The sequence below is a fragment of the Pithys albifrons genome, chromosome 2 (assembly GCF_047495875.1).
Source record: "Pithys albifrons albifrons isolate INPA30051 chromosome 2, PitAlb_v1, whole genome shotgun sequence".
NCBI classification, from domain to species: Eukaryota; Metazoa; Chordata; class Aves; order Passeriformes; family Thamnophilidae; genus Pithys; species Pithys albifrons.
In genome coordinates, this window is record NC_092459.1 from 28,104,621 (window position 1) to 28,124,791 (window position 20,171).

Here is a 20,171-nt window from a genome sequence, read left to right on the forward strand (position 1 = left end):
ATGAGTTTTATAATTTTTAACAGGAAATTAGAATTCAAAACACATGGGACCACATTTCTTTCTCCTGCTTTTATCAGGAATGCAAAGGCTGTGTCCTTAAAGAAGGAGCCCTTGCTAATGGTCTGTGTTGACAGCATATGATCAAATAACAAGCCCTTGATGGACAAGGAACATTCATGCTCAACTGTTTCATTTTCTTTTTAATTCATAAGCTCAGTCATACTTTTACTTTCAAACTACATTTCTGGATGACATACCTTTCTGGAAATAAGTGTTGTGAATTGCTTTCTGACATGAGAGCTTATCTTTTGAAGTATTATACTGTGATCTTTGCTTAATGTAATGCGGTCTTTACAAACAGAGAAGAAAGCTGTCAAATTTGTCTAACAGTTGTAAGATGAGCTCTGTTCTTCAGTTTATGGTTTTACACTAATACAAATAGCAATAATATGGGTTTAAGATTTGCAGGACTCAGCTGTAAACTCAAGGGAATAGCCTGTCTAGGAAAAATAACACAAATACTTTTGCTCTTTTGTTGTTGTTGTTAAAGTGGATCAGTTTCTTATTCTAGTTCAGCAGTGGATACCCACATGAAAGTCCTGCTTGCCTTGAGGCAAGAGTGGGTAAGACTGGGAATGAGAAGCAGAGAAGTCCTGTTTTAAGTTGGCATTGCTTCAGGAATTGAAAGTTCATATAATCACATATCCATTAGCCCTTCTGATGCAGGATGTCTGAATGACCAATAACATGGTCTGGTCCCAAGGAGGTAACAGTTTAAAAGAGTGAATCTTATATTTTAAAATAAAAAGCCTTGTATTTGTTGAAAATATGAGTTGGAAAGCTAAATGGAAAACTGAGTACTGTTTCCTTTGACTTAGCTGAGAAATTATTGTTTGTGAAGTACACTGATGAGTGAAACTGAAGACATGGGGAGGTTGTACTACTTGTCTTCTTCAGATGTCTGAGTCTAATGCTTGTATTAGGAGAGTTCTAGCCATGCAGGGAGGTTTGTCCAGGGCTCAACTAGAGCCATTGTAAATTGGGCTTCTACTTTGAAGCCTAGAGAATCCTCCTCCCCCCATCCCCCATGGTAATCCCTAGCAGAGTAGCCTCCAACTTAAGAAACTAAATGAGATTTTGAATCTGCCTCTTTGAGCTACATATTCTGATATGTAAAGATGACTGTACAGCTGCTTATTTCTTCAGTTGTTATTGATAAAAGGTATAGCTAACAATTGGTAGTAGTACTCGTACTGGGGGTGTGGTGTTTTTCCTGCATCCCCCACTTAAAATAAAAAAAATCTTTCTTCAATTTTTTGAAATGCTGATGAGTACCCATTGCATATTCTAGACTCTCAGATATGGAGTACAAATTTCAAATCACCTGAATTTTGTTCAGATTTTAGCTCTTATACCCATGTAGTACTTCAGGAAATTTTAAGCATAATAGGTTTTGCAACTGAAAACATTTTTTTCAGCTGAGAATTAAAGCTGTCTAATGGCATCCCACTCCCTCCAGGCATTCCATTTGGCAAAATCGCATTTTCTAAGAACAAAAGATAAAGAGCTCAGACACCTACTTATGTGATCTTACAGTTTTGCTGGACCTGACAATGCTGTGATAGCCACAAATCTTTTGTGTGACAGCAAAGTTATATGTAACTGTGATATGTTGGACATAATTGGTTTTCATTTTAGAATTGTGTTTGGAGGGGGTCTCTGTAATTTCTTCTTTCTTTATGCAGTCAAAGAAATAGGGGTCTCATGTATGTCAGACCAGGTACCGTTTCAGCCTGCAAAGTAAAGTTTGTGTATCAGTATGCCTTGCCATGAAGACTGTCAACAGAAACATGACCAGTGAGTTGGGTTTAGTGAGGGAGTAAATGACAGTGTAAGATGGTAGAGTATAAAAGGATTTTGTCTGGAGAAGGCACATTTTTTTACTCTGCAGAAAACATAACTGGCTTCTCTGTATAGTATGAAGGTAGAATGGGCATAGAATCATAGAATCGATTGGATTGGAAAAGACCTCAGAGATCATCAAGTCCAACCCTTGGTCCAACTCCAGTCTCTTTACCAGATCATGGCACTCAGTGCCATGTCCAATCTCAGTTTAAAAACCTCCAGGGATGGTGAATCCACCACCTCTCTGGGCAGGCCATTCCAATGCCTGATTACTCTCTCAGCAAAGAATTTTTTTCTGATATCCAACTTAAATTTCCCCTGGCAGAGCTTGAGCCCATGCCCCCTTGTCCTATTGCTGAGTGCCTGGGAGAAGAGACCAACCCCCACCTGGCTAGAACTTCCCTTCAGGTAGTTCTAGACAGTGCTGAAGTCACCTCTGAGCCTCCTCTTCTCCAGGCTAAACAACCCCAGCTCCCTCAGCCTCTCCCCATAGAACTTATGCTCCAGTCCCTTCACCAGCCTTGCTGCTCTTCTCTGGACCCGCTCCAGCACCTCAATATCCTTCCTGAACTGAGGGACCCAGAACTGAACACAGTACTCAAGGTGTGGCCTCACCAACGCAGAGTGCAGGGGAAGGATCACTGTCCTGGGACTGCTGGCCACGCTATTTTTGATACAGGCCAGGATCCCATTGGCCTTCTTGGCCACCTGGGCACACTGTTGGCTCATGTTGAGCTTCCTGTCAATTAGGTGTTAGTTGAAGGCATAAAAATAATGAATCCTTGAGTATGCACCTTCTATTTCTGAGTTTTACTAAGTTCAGTGTTCTAGAATAGCATGTGACAGCAGTAACAGTTTAAAATTTACATTGAATATCTGTTTCATCACTAAAATTGCTGCTTTTGAGACTCATGATTTCATGTTAGGTCTGTGCAGAAGCATGTAGCTTGTGCATAGGCTTACAGTTCAGACCTGTCCCTGTGAAAAATCTGTCATTCCTGCATGTTTTTTTCCTGTTTATGTGTGCTTGCTTAAAACACAGGATAGTTACAACAGAAATATGATTGTATTTGTTCTTTAAATTAGTTTACCGTCCATAGCTATCTGAGGGAAGGAAGGGAGAAAGATGCTCATTCTTTGTTTTAAAGTCTTGACTGCCTCACAAGACAACAGAGGTTTCTGGTGTGGTGTATCTTTTGCTGCACATACTAACTAATAATATCTAATAGTATCTCTAATCACAAGCAGCACTTTACTGGATTATCACATACTGCAGAGAACATATGGCTTTATCAGAATATGGAACCATGCTCAGTCCCACCACCAAACTGAAACTCAGTCTTGCTGCCTCTGCTTCAGTCAGGTGCTTGCTCCAAAGTATCTTCCTCTTTCATGTCTTATACCTCCTGCCAAACTGTACTCCATATAAAGTATTTTGCACCCCTCTCCACTTGTTCTCCCTTTCCCACATTCTGACTCATCCTTGGCTGTGGCAGAAGAAACTTTAAACAAGTCCAAAGACTGAGAGGACCTCCAGACTTGCCCATCATTTTCATGCTTATCCATAAATAACTTCATTTGTTGATTTGCAGACCTTTGAAATCACTTTAAAAATGAGTCTTGTTTCTCCAGAAAGAAATAACAAATACCTTACACTAAGTGATCAAGACCTCTGCTTCTAATAATTTTGTACTTTTACATGTTTTTAATGCAAGAAGTTGTTTGCAGGCTATTGAAGGTGATCAGACTGGGTTTTTTAAAAAATGGTGTGTTTTTCACGTATGCCTGTGTTTTTGATATGGATGGCTGTGTAATTACCTGAGCACTGGTTTTGGTTGGGGGAGAGGGTAAGAGAGTACACCCAGCATAGCCCACTGCTGATGCAGTAAACACAAATCTGTTGTGAAACAACATTTTCATCTGTGCACAGATGAAAATGTTGTTTCACAACAGCTATCGTTCTCTTGAGCCACTACAACTGCATGTATCTGCCAAAAGGTGTGATATGCATAGTCTTCTGCTTTGTTTGCTCTTGTAGTCAGGCAGCTCCATGGTCAATAAGACAGGCCTGCTTTTGGCAGCAGTTGTAGACTGGGTTAAACTGGCAGAACACCGAGCTAAAGGTGTAGATGTTACAAATGGGGAGATCTGTTGATTAGCAGCTCCCTGAACCTGCTTCCAACATGACTGCAATAATGCTCTTTTACCTTATGGCTGGTCAGCTCAATATGGTAAGGCAGCGGAAAAAAACTGGCAGAACCAGGATTGTATTCTGGTTTGTATTTTTTTAATCTCCCTGACCTACATCAGCATCAGACATTCTGTCAGTGGTGGTGCGGAAGGTGTATAAAATACACAGGAGGAGTATAAAATACACAGGAGGATTGGGATCCCTGCTTCTGTTGCTGAGTACAGTTTGGGTTGATTTAAGTGTAATCCTGGACTGCATCCTGAGAGAAATATCTGTAGAAGTTCCAGCCTCCGTATTGGAAAGACATCTCTGAAACAGGAGAGGCCGTTATGTCAGTATGATCTGCTGAGTGAGAGCAGCCCAGAGATTAGCATGTTTTGAAACAAAACCTCTGTTTGAACTTGTGCATTCATCTCAGTTGGCATCCCTGCCCGTAGGATACAGTTATGACAGATGTCAGGTATGTCAGTTCTCATTTCCCTAAGCTCCCATGTAGAGATACAGAGCTCGCCTGGCCATGCCAGTTTGCAGAGTTTCCGCCTCCCTTGCTGCTGGCAGCTTCATCCCATCGCAGTGCACTGCCCTGTGGGTTTTGCTGGCTGAGCTGCTGGAGCAGCCTGCTCTAAGGCGAGCTGCTGGATCGGAAGCTGCTGGATCAGACCTCTGTCCAACCTGCTCTGCAGGTAGTGTATGGCCAGACTTCATGAACACAGATTTGGGCAGGGCTCTCCCCACGTGGGTGTGCCCTTCCAGCCTGCACAGTGGATGTTTTAGGTGAGGCACAGCGTGCGCAGAACTGGTCCCACCATTTAAGTCCTGAGGTCCATCTGCCACGGCCGAGCGCATTTGGACAGTGACAGTGAAGTCCTTGGGACTGTCACAGCACCCGGTACTAACTGGGGCTGACCCTGCTGGGCATCTGAGATGTGACGGGATGGGATGGCAGGGAGGCATTTAACTGCCAGGGGACGGTCCCCACTGAGACTCGAACTCAGGTGTTGGGATTCAGAGTCCAGAGCGCTCTCCTTTACACCATGAGACTGCCCCTTCTGCAGGTAGCGCATTGGTGCAGTTGAGGAAGGTGCAATAGCTGAGGGGCAAGAAAGAGTGCCTGGGAGGACAGGACAGAGGAAAGGGGGGAAATAACTCATTAAACTTGATTTCTTTCAGAAGTTCTTACATTGTCAAAGTACAGTTGAATTTTCAGGACATTATTCTTGTCCTTGCCTTACTATAAGGAAGGAATTTCCCAGATGCCAGCTTGCATGACTGACAAAGAGGACTCAGATAATTGCAGAGGACAGAGAGATCCAGCTCTGGTACTTGATGGAGAAAGGGCCCTAATCACCCCCAGTCTGTTTCTGTACGTTCCCCTGCAAGGGAGAAGGAGGAGATGAGTGAGTCTGCAGTCATCCAGAACATCAAAAACCTTCAGTTTCCAACTCCTCAAGGAGAACTGGGGTTCTTCTTCAGTGCATTTTTCAGATCCCAGCTTACAGGGGGCAGTGCTGGGAGGTCAGCCTCTTAAGGGTAACAAAAGGATTTAGATATCCAGGCCCATGGAAAGTTTGAGTCTCCTCAGTGTATGTAGACAGGTAATGATATGGTCACCTTGATGATCATCTCTGCAATTCAGCCATATTACTATGGCTAGTGCTTCTTCTATGGAGTTTTTATCTTTTTTCCCAATCAGATTGTTCTCAGTTTGCATTTCATAGTATTTTTGCATGCCTTCCCTTCAGCAATTTGTTTCCTTCCTTTCCTGAATACGTTCCTACATACAATTTATTTCCACATATTTTGGATACTTTCTGAGGTCTTCTGCAGTACTTGTTGCAGTTTTCTCAAAACAAAAGCCTTTGAGAAAAATGAAGACTTTAAAAACCAGTTGGGGTTTTTTTTTGTTTGCTTGTTTGTTTAGTTGTTTAGTTTTTTTCAGGTTCAGTGTGCACTGTCTGTCTTTGGGGTATCCTGCTTCTGCAACCTGGCAGGAGGAAAGGATTTGGCTACTTAAGTCTGTTTGTGCCCATGTGATTTGTTTCATTTATTTAAACTGGCATCAGAAGTTTAACTCTTGGGAGTTTGGAATTTTAACTTCTCTCTTTTAAGGGTGTATTTGCTGCCATGTACTAGATAGGGTAGGTTTTAGGAGATCAAAGATATTTTTTTCGGTAGGAAGTGGCTCTATCATGGAAAAAATAAAAGTCTATTCAAGAGCAGAAATTTTTTGCTTCTTTATGAAGGGGTAAGAAGTAGAGTTTTTGCTTTCCAATCTTGAATGCTCACTTTACTCTTAGACATTCATGAGCTTTTAGGATCTTCTTAATTTAGAGAAATAGATCTTGACTTAGGCTGCTAAGTTCTCATATCTTGCTTGTGACATTGTTTTGGTAATATTCCCAGAGATTATTTCTTAAGAAGTACGTTAATAATGCATAAATATAATGCAGGGTCAGCAGATCTGCTTCTCGATCCTTTTGGATTTGAAATTCTTGAAACTGAAGGAAAAAAAAATTTACAGGAAGTGGCAGTAGAATTTCATATTGTTTCAGAGTGTGGAGCCCCACCATTCAGCCTGACCTAAGCCTGTGTCACGTCACTGAAGGGAACACTTTCTCCCCTGGCTGTGTGATCCTTCCCTCTATAATAGCACTGACTGGATTCTTTATTTCCTTTTCCAGATGTTTGAGCGTGTTGGTTTGTTTCACCATGCAGTTGGTCAAACGTCAAAACTTTGAGGAGGGGCAAAAACATGTAAAAGAGGTTTTGGTCTGCAAAATGCTTCTACTTGCAGTACTGGGTTAAGCTGCCTTAAATGAATCATGAAAATAGTGCCTTGCTTGAAGGGAAAAAGATAGATGCTTCTGAGAGATTGCTTTTCTTTCCTAGTATCCTGATAACATCACAGAGCAATATGTTATATTTAAAACTATAGTGTTAAAAGACTGAACCAGAGGAACTAATGTGACTTCCATGAACAACACAGCTTTCCACAGGGAAAAAGATGAAGTTGTTGATAAGGGATAAGACTTGATGACCTTTACTTGATGCATCTTGCATAAGGTACAACAGTTCACATGGGCACTCTTGTCGTGATTTTTTGCAACAATTTTTTTGTGGTACCTGAATTTTCATCTCTGGTTAAAGAGACAATGCATTTGCTATTAAAGCAGAGATTGCCCTTCATTAAAATAAGGCACCAAGTGAATTGTAAGACTTGCCTACTTGTTTACTGACATATGAGAGGAACAGAATTGCACAGCTGCAAAACTCATAAAATTTGAAAGACCAGTAAATGCTAGAAAATTAGTTGTCTTCTGGTCTTCCATCTGTTGTATTGACTAAACCTTGATTTCAAAATTAAAATGTTATGGTGTGCCTTACTGAAAACTGATGCCTGTTTGCAAGGGGTGAAGCTTTATAAATTTGTGACTCTGGTTACCAGGAAAAGCTGACATCCCATACCATTTTCTGGAGAAAACTAAGAAGTTCCGAGCCACACTGAGGTTAAACACATTTGTGAGGGTAGTATGGTGAATCAAAGTCAAATGAAAAATACTTGTCAAGCCAAATAAATAGAGTTGAAAAGTTTTTATAAGAGAGAATGGGAAATCATTGTTCCTGAAGATGAGCTTTATGGAGCTGTTGTACTCTTTAAAGATGCAAAGAAATCTGGTTTGATTTCTTTTTTGTTCCCTTCAGTAAAAACAGGAAATAAAAGAGGAACTAAAATTATAAACATGGACTAATACAAGATTGATTTGATTAAATAAGAACTCATCTAGTATTGCATGTTTATGTGTCTTTACAAAAAAACAATACTTGTTTGATACTATTCTGCTTTCAGATTTTAAATAAATGTTCATAACAATTGCAGGAATTCTGCCTGAGTGTGCCTTGTGGTAAGAATGTGGAGAAAAGGCTTTTGTAGTAATAAGGCAAAATCCCCAGCTGCATTTACTTTTCCCTCTCTCCTGTTTTACGTACTTAATCCTGTTTCATAACAAGCTGCTCTGACTTAGTTGAGGTATTAGTCTCTCAAATAACTCTCAACAAAAATTTGATCTAATGACTATTTTGTTTGTGTATACCTTTAGTTATCAGAAGTAATGTGTGCCATAGACATGTGAGGTACTTCAAAATAGTAATCCACATTCAAGGAAACTTGCTTTCAGATAAATGGGAACCTTTTTTCTATTTCCTGTAAGTTTGTCCATTGTGTTATTCAACTTCATAAAAACATGTTAGCTGTGGGAAATACCTGAAGTTTTCATAGAAGGGATTAAAAAAGATTTAAAATGGTCTTTTGGCCATGATAATTTTCCTGCTGCTCAAGTATCTGAATTAGACTCTCTTAGATAAATCCCACAATTATATCAGAGTGTAATCTCATACTGGTCCATATTAGAATTACTTATTACAAAGTGATTGCAAGATAAAAATATTTTAGTGCATTTGATGCTTGTGTTAAATAATTCCCTGTATAAACCCTGTAACTAGTTTGGTGTCCATGTGGTATTTTGTGTGCCCCAACTGGGTTTGGTAGGATTAAATCTTTATAGATGACTTTGAATGTCTCCTGGGAAAACTGGGGAACAAGTTTAACCAATTATTTTCTCTTTTTAATTTGGCACTTTGAGAATCAGCATTTCACTGCCATTGCTTTATTCTGTATTGGTTTATATTCTTTTATTTCTATTTCCTGGCACCTTACTTTACTCCCTTTCTGATTTTCCCCTTTGCCCCTTGTTTCTGTGCCTTTGCCTGGATTGCGTTTTTGCAGAATGCACGTGAGGTTACAAAAAAAATCTGCTAAACTTGTGGTAATGTGTAAGATGGAGTATTTATGCTTCACGATCACATGAAATGCCTCAAACATTAAAAGTGTACTCAGATTGCCTAGAACAGTATGCTGGCATTTATCAGTACCAGCTTGTGACTCTGTGAAATGCTAAATATCTTTACTGCTTTTAAGATGGATTTTTGTAAATCCCCAAAAGAATTAGTAATGCAAGGTCTCTGCAGTAGCAAGGGCCTTGGCTTGTAGGACAGAGGGGTGTTGGACAGAAGGAGAGGAACGTTTTCTGTCATTGTTGGATTCTTTCCCTATTTTGCTGACTCAACCTCTCACTGCAGCAGGAATTTCTGTTAGTGCAGGTTTGCTTCCATGGGAAGAGAGAGGTGTGATCTGTAGAAGACACAGCTCTGTCAGGGTCAGTTTGACGCTGCTTCCATGGAATCACTGCCCGCAGGGCTGCCTGTTCCTCCAGAGACTCTATCCATTTTCATTGCAGTTCCTCATTTCAGTGCCACATTCCAGATCTGTACAGCAGTGCTTCAGCTCCAGCTCTGTTTCCTCCTGCACCCAAAGAATGCCTGAGCCACAGATCACCTTGGGGAAAGGAGAAGTCTTAGTGGTGATTTGCAGCAAAGTGTGTGCTTTCAACAGGGCCCTGCATTCAGTAGGTCCCAAGAGCTCTCCTGAGGTTTTGCATATGCAGAGTCACAGCTGTTCCTCCCTTTGGTGAACTGATAAACTTAGAATCTGCCCTGCAGGTGACCCAATGTGCCTGTGAATTTTGCAGTCCACAATGTTCAGTGCTTGCTGTTGTTAATTTGACTGAGAGCATTTAAGTGTGCAGTGAGTGCACTGGGATTTAGGGGAGAGGAAAGGTCAGACTCTGCCATACGCGCTTCTCCCTTTCCACTTCCTGGTGAGAGGAACTGCAACAAAGTTTCACCTCAACGATCAAGTGTATTATGAAGTTTTTTCAGAATATACACTTCCCTTGGAATGTTCTTTAGTTGGCAAAGTAAGTGGTTTTTCAAGTAAATGCTTGTGGAGCTATTGCTGTAGATGCTCATGTGCTTTTTTTAATGCAGGAGGTTTTTTTAAATATGGTTGTCCCTTAGGACTGCATTTGCACATGTTATTTCCTGTGGTTCAACGTGGCTGCATGAAAAACTCAAATCACCATTACTTCCTATGTTTCCTTTTTGGTCAGTAGCAAGATACTTTCCAGTTATTGATAAATTTATTTCCTGCTCAGATTATAAATTATCGTTTTCCACAAATGTAGTGGAAAAAAAGTTCCTTACATCTGTCTAAATAATGATCCCAGTGGAAAAAAGAAAATGTCAATTTTCCTGTGTGGGAAAGCATTTTCTGTCATGTCAGATTTTGAATTGTCAAGACTTTAATGCAGCTTGATGAAAAAGATTTAATCCTTCATACAGAATGGACAGTAGAGGTGTCCTCTGCCTACAGGAGAGCAGTAATTCCAACTACTTTGTCCAGAAGACCTTTTCCTCCAAGGTCTGTAGTAAGGACACTAAGCTCCAGATATCCTTGAACCTTTTACTATCGTGGTTATGTATTTGCATGTGATTACGCTGAGGACCAAATAACATAAATAGTCATGAGCAGGGACACATACATATTTACTGAGGAAAGACTGCACAGACTGGGCTTGACAGTAATTAGCTGGGTGTTTATTTAGACTCTCTCCCACATTGTGAAGCAAAAGCAAAGGTACTTTTTGGGGGATGGATATGGAACTATTTCAGGACAAATCTTTTAAGTAGTGCAATCAAAGCAAGAGATTTGATATTCATCCCAGGCCTCACGCCAGTGGTCAAACTAAGTAAATGTAAGTGCTGTAATTGTTTAGAGAAGGAGGCGTTGGCACATTTTCAGAGGTGGCATTGCAGATTGTCTTTTTTTGTTTTATTTTTTTCTAAGTCTATGACTTTGGAAATTTGATAGTAACTATAAGATGCTGCCTTTCAGAAAAGCAAGTAAATCAGTTGTTGAGAAGTATTTTGCCTGTAGACTCAGGAGGGCCAGGAACTGGCATATGCTCTATTCACAGATGCATCTGCAACTTGTTTTGTATACCAGCTCCCAATCATATGTGCTTTTTGCTGGATTGCCTTTCAGCCATCATGTTGTAAATTGCTGAACCCTGTGTTTACGTTTCCTTTAACCTCTGGGATCATAGACTGATTCAGGGTGGCAGGGATAGTAGCATATCATATAGTCCACTCTCATGCTGAAAGGAGGGTTGTTACTTGATCCATGTTGCTTGGAGCTCTGTTCCCGCAGATCTTGAAAGCTTCCATGAGTGGAGATTCCACAGCTTATCTGGACAACCTGTTCTAATGCTGAAGTATCCTTAACACTGTTTCAAGTCTCATTTTACTCAGTCTCCCTGCGCAGCCTGTCCTTCAAATAACAACATGAACGTCCAGAAGTTGCAACCTGCTTGTTGTCTTGACAAAATGGTTCTAAAGGCTCATTCGGAATCTATTCTTTGTGTGGTGTCAGACCTTCATCAAATAGTCAGTCTGCTGTTCATCCCAGATGTGTTCCCTGTACTGCAGTGACTCACATCAAGGCTCAACTTTCTTAGCTGCCATTGTAGCCTGGGCTTTTGAAGTGCCAAACTTTAGTTGTACCATCTAAAATCATCCAACTGTATCTTGCTGAATTATCAGATGGTGATTCTAAACAACACAGCATAATCTATCAGGGTGATCTAGCAGCTCATGTATATCAGGCTCTTGTTTGTGATTCTTTTTTAGTGCATTTTTCCCTGATACTGTAAATTGCCATACTTGGTGGTATTTCTATTGTTTTGTTCTCAGTTAAGTGAAATACGCAGTTATCCTGCTTCAGGTAATGGAGCAAATGATAGCAAAAGGTCTGATGGATGTAGCTTTTCTTACCGGTGATTAATGTGTGCTCTTACAGTATACCACCTTTCTGAATTCCATTTATTCTTTTCTTCAAAACAGGGAGAGTAGCTTTCAAGCATTGTCAAAATATTTCTGACTTTGTACTGTGAAAAATGTCAACCCTTAATAACCCAAAAATGGCATTTTTGTCATGTGATGCAGTCAAAACAAGAGATTAAGGGAGAGGTTGTAACAGATTTTTTCAAATTGTTCCCCAAAAATCATCACAGAAAACTCTCTACTAATCTAAGCTTTAAGAAGTCCAGCACTTTTCTGGAATCTTAATGCTGACTGCAAAGCTTTAGCTGTTTCCTTTTTATAGTATTTCTGTTCTGGAAGACAGTTTTAAATAAATCTTGAAATGAACCTGCAGCCCTGTCTCTATTATCACGAAGGCATATTTCCAGCTTGCTGACAGAGGCAGCACTTCACAAACTGGTGCAAGACAGATTATTCCTCTGTCACGTTCCTGGGACTTACAGGTGCATGTGTTGGAAAAAATGCACTGTACTGAGGCTGGGCATGTGAGTCTCACTGAATTTGCTTCCGCACAGGCCACACTCTGAAAGGTTTGTTCTGGGTTCTCCATTTCAGTGGCCTTCAGGAAGGCTTTTTAGTATGGACACTCTGCTGGACCCCAACTCTTACTGTCTGAAAAGTTCTAGTACTAAGCCTGCACCTGTGTGAGTAGGTCTGCATGTGCCACCTCCTGAAGATTCTGGACTGGGTCTTAAAAGCTTTGGTAGACTGAAGCTACTTCATCAATTTGGGCACATTTGCTGTACCATCAGTTGAGTCATCTGTAGCATTGTTATCATCTGGGGTTTTCCACTACTCAGGATACCTTCATTCGCTCATTACATAAGGTAATGAAGAGCTGATACATGAGACAATGAGCAGTTGATGGTATTCAGACATTATTTATGAAGTATTTTTAAAGGTATTTGGGACAATTGAATGTGATAGGTGAGTAACAAGTCCTTGATACTGAATTGTTATGTGGAGGCCCAAACAGATAGAACAGATCAGGTTTCTGAGTCAGTTGTCTGTGTGAGGACTAGACAGTGTTTGTACAATTGGGAAATAGTTGAAAGTGACTTGGTTTGTTGTTTTTTTTTTTGATAAAAATGGAAACATTGCAACACAAAAAATGGAAAGAAGAGGAGGAAGTCAGGGCTTGGAGAAAAGAGTGCTGAGGCTTGATGTATTTTTTTGACACTACTTTTAAAACTTTCTGTCATAAGGAATTTGTATCATAACTTTAAAAAGCATTTCTGTATTTTATGTATTGCAAATATAATTCCTTTGTGCATCAAGTACTCTGTTTCAGCATAATAGTATAATAGCTCTTCATTTGCAGATAGATCCTTAATATTATACAGCATTTAAAGATAGTGGCACTGAATAGTTTGGGTAAATACTGTGTAGGAGGCTGTTTTTCTTATTTAAATATCTTGATGCAGTTAAAAAATTGTTTTGTATATGTAGGCACAAGATTTTGAATTAATGTTTACATATTTGCCCTGAGCTGAACACCTACAGGATTTTATTATTCAGATTAACAGGTGAATGTTTAATGTTAGAAACTGCCTAAAGTGTAAATCTGCTGAAAATCCATGCCCACTGTCTGAAACAAGCAAACAATACACCTTTACTTCCTCATTAACCCAAAAAAAATATCGGGCAGCTGAAGGATTTACTGAAGAAAAAGGATAGAATTGTCTGCTCTTGATTAACTGGAAGCAAATAATAATAGGAAAAAGAAGGATGTCCTTATAGCCTTTTGGTTTCACAAATTACATTTTAAGCATGAACAGTTCTATTGATTGCTTGCTTTGAGGCACAAATTGTAAACAGTCACTTAATAGTATCTTTAGGGTAAATGAGTCTTACTGCATTAAGTAATGGGAATATCACATTGCACCTTTTTCTGTTTGATGCTCAGTTTTTGTTTTGCCTTTGCCTTTCATTTTACCTTGTTACAATCCTAAGTCATTAATCTATCCACACCTGATAAAGTTGTTAATCCTTAGTTTCATTTATGCTCTGTAGAGCTGTCATGTGCTTCTAAACATCAACTGAAAATGATGCAGATTTTGGATATTTTAAAGTCTAATAGAATGACCCAGTTTGGTAGGTTAGGGCAAGATGAATTGCAATATATGGCATGTCTCTGACATGTTTCTGCACTTACTGAGACATAATATTTCATGTAAACCATATCAGCAGGTTTATATTCTTTTCTTACTCCCTGAAGTAACAAGCCAATATGTTTTGCCATGACGGGCTACTCATTTGGATCATGGGAAGATGCAGCTTGTAGTGGTAGGGGGTCAGGCTCTTGATGAATGTTTGCTGTGGATCCAGAGGTGACACTGAAGCTGAGGCTGGTGAAAGTGTTCTTGAGGCCATTGTACATTATAATGTGTCACATTTCTTTGATATAGGTGGAATGAGTAACTAATTGAATGATGGAAGTCACATATGACCCAGAGAAAAGAGTACCTCAGTCTACTACATTGCATCCTCCTGGGTTACTGTTGAGGAGGCACTCTTAATCTTCTCAATTCCTTACATTGTTGGAGAAGATGACAGTGAAAGCTTAATGTGGATTTTTATTTCTTTAACCTATAAAAATGAATTAATTTACTATTTATAAGTCACTAAAGGAGTGTGTATGGAGTCATCTTTGACCTGTTTCCAAAACAAAAGTATACAGCTGGTAGTTTGCAACAGGTTATGTTTTAGTCTATTTTAAAAGGTAAGAATTGCTTCTTCTCTTATCTCCAGCAGTGTTGCTAGTTCACTGTAGAGCATTCTTTGATACATAGTTTTAGTCAGACTAAAGTTGACTTGTAAATTTTGTGAAAGGATTAAATTAAGAATTTGTTTTGGTTGATTGTTAGGGTAGTACACAGTCACATCAGTTGCTAGTGAAGTCCTGGGTGGTCAGCTTTAGTTGAAGAGTCAGAAGCCAAAATCAGAAAACCACAATAGAGTTTGATTTGGATGGTGGATATGATGAAAACCATGGCTGTGATTGGCTGTACTCTGTTAGCGGAACACAAAGGGTAAATATATACTCATAAGGCCATTTAGGCCCACAGCTCTGCCTGAAAAGGCAGTTTTGTCTTCCTGTCTCTACTGGTGAATGTTCTTGCCCACTCCCTTTTGTTGGTGTTGGTGTTTGTGGAGCTGTTAAAATATGTATCTAAGTGTATTTGTAGGTGCATATGTTATGTAGAGGCTTCCATAAAATCAGTCTGGTAACAGTTGCAGATATCATAGATGAAAATCAATGTTGGAAACAGCATGGAGCTGAATAAAGTAAAAAACTCTTTAGAGGTGGGGCAGAGACCCAAAAGACTATTGTGTTAGTGGTTCTTTTTAATTTTAGGCATGAAGCCTGCAGTTCCTGCCTTCGATAGCATAAAGGTCCTGTCATGCCATGCCTAGTGTGGCACTTTTTAATAGCTGGTGGCACAAACAAAATAGAGAGTGTCTGCTAAGTGGTGTGTTTTCTGCGGATCATGGAGGGGGAGTTTCACAAAGTACACTTTCACAAATAGCTCCTTCAGTGACAGAACTGATTATAGCAGTCCTGTAGATGTGCTACATGGCAGATCCTTCCCATATGGTTGTAGTGTAGCTGACTCTCCTGATTTTTCATTCATACCAGTTCTCCAGTGTAGTTTACCATGTATCTCCACAAATATTTGCTTCAACTCTGCAGGGTGTGGAAAGCCTAGCACTGTGTTGGCACTTCTTTTTATTCATGTGTTTGGCTACCACTCTGGTTAATGATTAAGGAAAAAATATAAGTGAATAAAGAGTCAAAGTAAGACTGTTTTAAGCTTTATAGACTTCCTTGCTGTGTTCCTCCTTCCCACTCTCCATTCCTACCTCTGTCAATGTATCTATATATGGTAAATGAGATGTACTGTAATGCATGTGTTGCAAATCACTGTCTTTTGCTTTAGCTTTTACCAGATTCGTGCATCTATGAAAGTTCCTCCAAGAATTCCACACAAATTAGAAGCTAGTTTGTTACATGGAACTGGTAAGTGCTAAAACCTTTTCTAAATGTAAAACTTGTAGTAAATGAGGTCATTCTCTTGCCTTGCTAACTAAGGATCACACTCTTTCTCTTGTATTGTTGTAACTAATATATAAATGCTTTTAATTTTGTTATTAACACGATAAAAATACAGCTTGTTCTTAGCAGTGAGACTTAAAAGTCAATTACAGAGTTTGTGTTACTGTTTTGACTCTGCTGATTGCCTTTGCTGGTGGCAAAACACGGTGATTCCTTTATATTAGTGTCTTCTGGTTTTTTCACTGATCTGCTCAGACTTCTCCATGTTCCAGGGTAAGATGACCAAGGGAGATCTCAGGTAAGTAGATATCTCAAAGTAGTGGAGAACTTCAGATACAGGCTCTTACCCAGATTGATAAGCCCGTTTCTTTCTGAAAAGAACACTTTGAAAGGATCCAGCTTTCAATCTTGTTCTATTGTTGCCTGGTGATAAAGTTGAAAATTTATTTAACCTCCTGAACAGAATTACCTACTCCCTCATCTTTTTTCTTTTTTAACCTGACATTCACTTTTGATTTCCTTGTCCAGGCAAACTGAACCCAGAGAAAGCTGTTAGTGCTCTCTGAATTCTGTGTAGCCCATACCCTCAGCATGCTGTAAAAATGTGAGAAACAAAAAATAAATCAAGTTTTCAAATGTCAGGTGGAGTTATTGGAAGTGCAAGGGAGAAAACCATGCTACAGTCTGAGAAAATGTGATATGATGTTGCTGAAACCTGAATTTTTGAGGCTATTTTAAAACTAAATGAGTAGAGCGACACTGTAGATATGGAATTTTGGTAAAGGTTCCTGAATATTTCTTGCCTTTTTGTGAGAGAAATAAATAGTTCTTATGAACCAAGACTCCTCTACTTCAAAGACAAGGTTTAATGTAGTTTGGAGAATTTGGCTCTGGTAACTGTCCTTTACTAAAACATACTTTTTTGAATAGTGACACTTAATAAATTTTTTATGTTGCTGGAAAAAATGTTTTTCCATTTCAGAGTATATTTTAGAATGGTTTTAGGTTATTTTTTTAGAAAACTTCAATCTTGTTAGTAAATTGGGACATATGTGTTATTTCTTCTGTCTCCTATTACTAGGCATAAAGGATTTAAACACTAAGACTACAGATTGGTGTGAGTTTAGATAAGCAGTACTGTCAAAGAAAAAAACTCAGTCCTTGAATCCTCCTGGCCACTGTTTCTTAGCTTTGTATTTCTCTGTGTGCCGTGACACAAATGTCAATTTTGCTCTGGGAACTCACCAGGGCAATTCATTCAGCTGACAAGCAGCCATTAAAAAAAAAAAAAAAGAAAAAGAAAACAAAAACAAACAAAATCCTGTAAACACAAAAACTTAGGGCCCTTTTTGGATCAGTCTCTGAGTTTGTATTTTCAGGTAGTTACTGGTAACGTTTGACCCACAACAAAGGAGAGGGGGGGGTACAAGCTGGGCAATGAAAGTGTTTTAGTGTGTCCTCCTTGTGTACCTGAAAGTGCTTGGTCTTGCTGAGGATCTCTGGTTTCCATTCACTTCAGCTGCTCGCTTAATTTAGCACAGCTGGATGTTTTAGCTCAGACTTGAAGCTCTCCTACTCAAGGTGAGGGAGTAGCTGATACAAGTTCCTGAGCTGCTGTTGTGTCTAGAAAATAGCTGCTCTTGGGCTCCATGTGGAGTCTCACTAGGAGTGCTGACCCACTGTGTGGAAGTGTTGCTTGTTGACCATGGAGGAGGCTGGTCAGGAGCCCACTAAACCCCCTCTGGAGAATGATGTCCTGTGTTGGTCAGGTACTTCTTCCTATACTTTTGTATCTCTTCAGTCTTTCTCATACTTATTATTCTAAATCCTATTTGCTTGAATTGTCATGGCTTTCCCACTCCGTTTCTTTTTGCCGGCTTCTAATTCTCCCTAGCTTCTGCACAAGTCACCTCATTTTCCTTACCTTAGCTGTGTGTTTTCCCCTCTCCCACTGGCTGTTTGTTTGATCTCTTTCCTCCTTTTTTACTTCCCAAAGTCAAATATAAAGTCTTAGTTTTCCCTCTTCTTCCTGTTCCTTTGCATCTGCTTCCACCCCTTGCCCAACCCTTCCCAGCTCTTCAGGAGGTTATTTGTTAATAGAAATGGAAACCAATTTATTTCAATTTTCCATGTCTAGTAGTTCACTGGAGTTGCTTGCTGTCTAGCATTAAGTGTTATTACAGTTATGATAGGTCAATTCATTTGCTTTAGTTCCAGCCTTGTGAAGGTTTTCTGTTTTTCTTGCCATTTGAAGGAATATGTCATGGTCTAGAAAGTTATAAGATAAACCTATGTATTTCTAGCCTGTATGAGGTTGTTTCAGATTTTACGATGTGAATTCCTCTTTCTCTCAAAAATTCGTGACTAGTTTTCAGAGGAAAAAAGAGGGTTCAAAAAACTGAAAGCAGGTTAGGAAGGAATAAGATGCCTGTTTTTATGATGCAAGAGTAAATTAACTCCCCACTGTTTCTTCCCCTTCATTGCAGCAAAGGCTTTTTGTGCGGATAGAAGCTTAGCAATTGTCTTGGCCAGTCAGTGCGTCGTTGATTTAAAAACCAGTAGTTCTGCCTCATTGACCTCATGTTTGTGAGACCTTGCTCCCCATGTGGAAGTGGCTCAGCCTGTTCCTGACATCAGCTTTTGCTCTGCAGTTCCCCTCCCTCGCTGCTGAGGGTGCGGGTTCACGTTATGCTCAGTCAGCAGCACTGAGGCTGTAACTCAGGGTCGGATGCTGTGCAGGAAGTGGGACCTTGGCCATTTGTCTCCAGCACTTCTTTTGCATCAGAGAGGGGCGGGAGATCCCTTTTACTGATGCTGTGCAGTTATATCAGATTCTGTGCCATGTGAAACCGTACCTGCTCTGCCCTTCACCTGGGACAGATGACACAGATGGACATCAGCTGAAAGCAGCATTATATGTATGGGAATTACATTGCAATGAATTCACCCTTTGTAAGCATTTTGTCCAGGACACCTAAACTGATGACATGTGTGAAAGCACTTCAGCAAAACCCAATATTTGTACTTGTTTCTAGTTTCTGAAGGGAAGTTGAACTAAGATGTTACTAAGATTGTAGAATAGAAATGTTTGCCAAGGGTAGTGATAGTCTATCAGAGACCCAGAACTGCAAGATTTCATTTCCCCCTATGGATTCCATTGAAGCAATTTATTAAGAAGAATTGAAATAATTTTTAAAAAATGTTTTGCATCCCCATTTACACAATTTCTAAGACTGTGTTCTAGAAGAGGTTGGTGTTTATTGAGCCTTTTTGTAAGAGGAGTGATAAGAAAGTGTCAGTATTTCTTGTTACTTCTGTTCTTCCAGGTTACATCATCTTTTATCTATTTTTTTCAGAGAACAGTATCCATCATGATAGTTCCTGTGCAAAAATCCCTTGTTATTGTGATAAATACTTTTTCAGTAACTGTTCTAAAATATTCCCTTTCTCATTTCTTCTGCAAGTTTTTTAACACCTTTTTTTTTTTTGACAAAAGATTGCCCAGTCATTTACCACTGTTTTCTGAACTTTTTTTGATGAGTAGCCTCTGGATTGAAAAAACATGTCATACTCCATGAGAAATGTAAGGTTCAGGTGATAAACTTGGAACTGGTCCGGCCAGAGTAGGATGCAAAGATTTGGAAGGCAATTATAAACCACCTCTGTTCTTGATTATTTCATTGGAGTGGTGCATGTCATTTAACCTCTTTGCCTCATCTGTAGGTAATTAAGAGTTCTCAGTGGTTAAACCCTGCAAATCAACATGAATGCTGGATGAAATAGGACAGACTTCAGGATTTTAACTAGAATTTTTAATTCATAGAATATCTTACTTCTGTTTGTAACAAAGCAAAAATTCTTCAGTTCAGAACTTATATTAAAAGCAAATTGCATTAAAAATATTGATACAGTGTTTCTTTGAAAAAAATGTACTCCTTCAAACTCAGTTGCTGACTGAAAACTACTGTGTTATCAGTGTTACAGTTCTAGTAGTGTTTATGAAACTGATGGAAATCATAGTTCCACTTATTTGCTGTTCTGTGTTTTGTAGTTATGTTAATACTTGTTTCTCTCTTTAGGTGCAGATCTTGCCTTTCCTGCTTCAGTCCATGACAATATAGTTTGCAGTAAAACATTTCAGATTCTTTACAAAAATGAGGAAGTTTCTGTGAACGATGTGATGATTTTCAAAATAAAAATGCTGTTAGATGAGAGGAAGGTAATCTGCCATTCAGCTTCAGT

At 39.4% G+C, this 20,171-nt stretch overlaps 1 protein-coding gene across 3 annotated transcripts in view; it reads left to right on the forward strand.

The window, feature by feature from the left end:
• The window catches only part of FAM135A (family with sequence similarity 135 member A), an 84,688-nt gene that overhangs the window by 25,273 nt on the left and 39,244 nt on the right, over positions 1 to 20,171 (forward strand). For all 3 annotated transcript variants that reach the window (XM_071548531.1, XM_071548529.1, XM_071548530.1), the window contains exons 4-5: positions 15,814 to 15,893; positions 20,009 to 20,148. In XM_071548531.1, the coding sequence (XP_071404632.1) occupies positions 15,814 to 15,893; positions 20,009 to 20,148 (220 nt within the window). The remainder of the gene's footprint in view (positions 1 to 15,813; positions 15,894 to 20,008; positions 20,149 to 20,171) is intronic.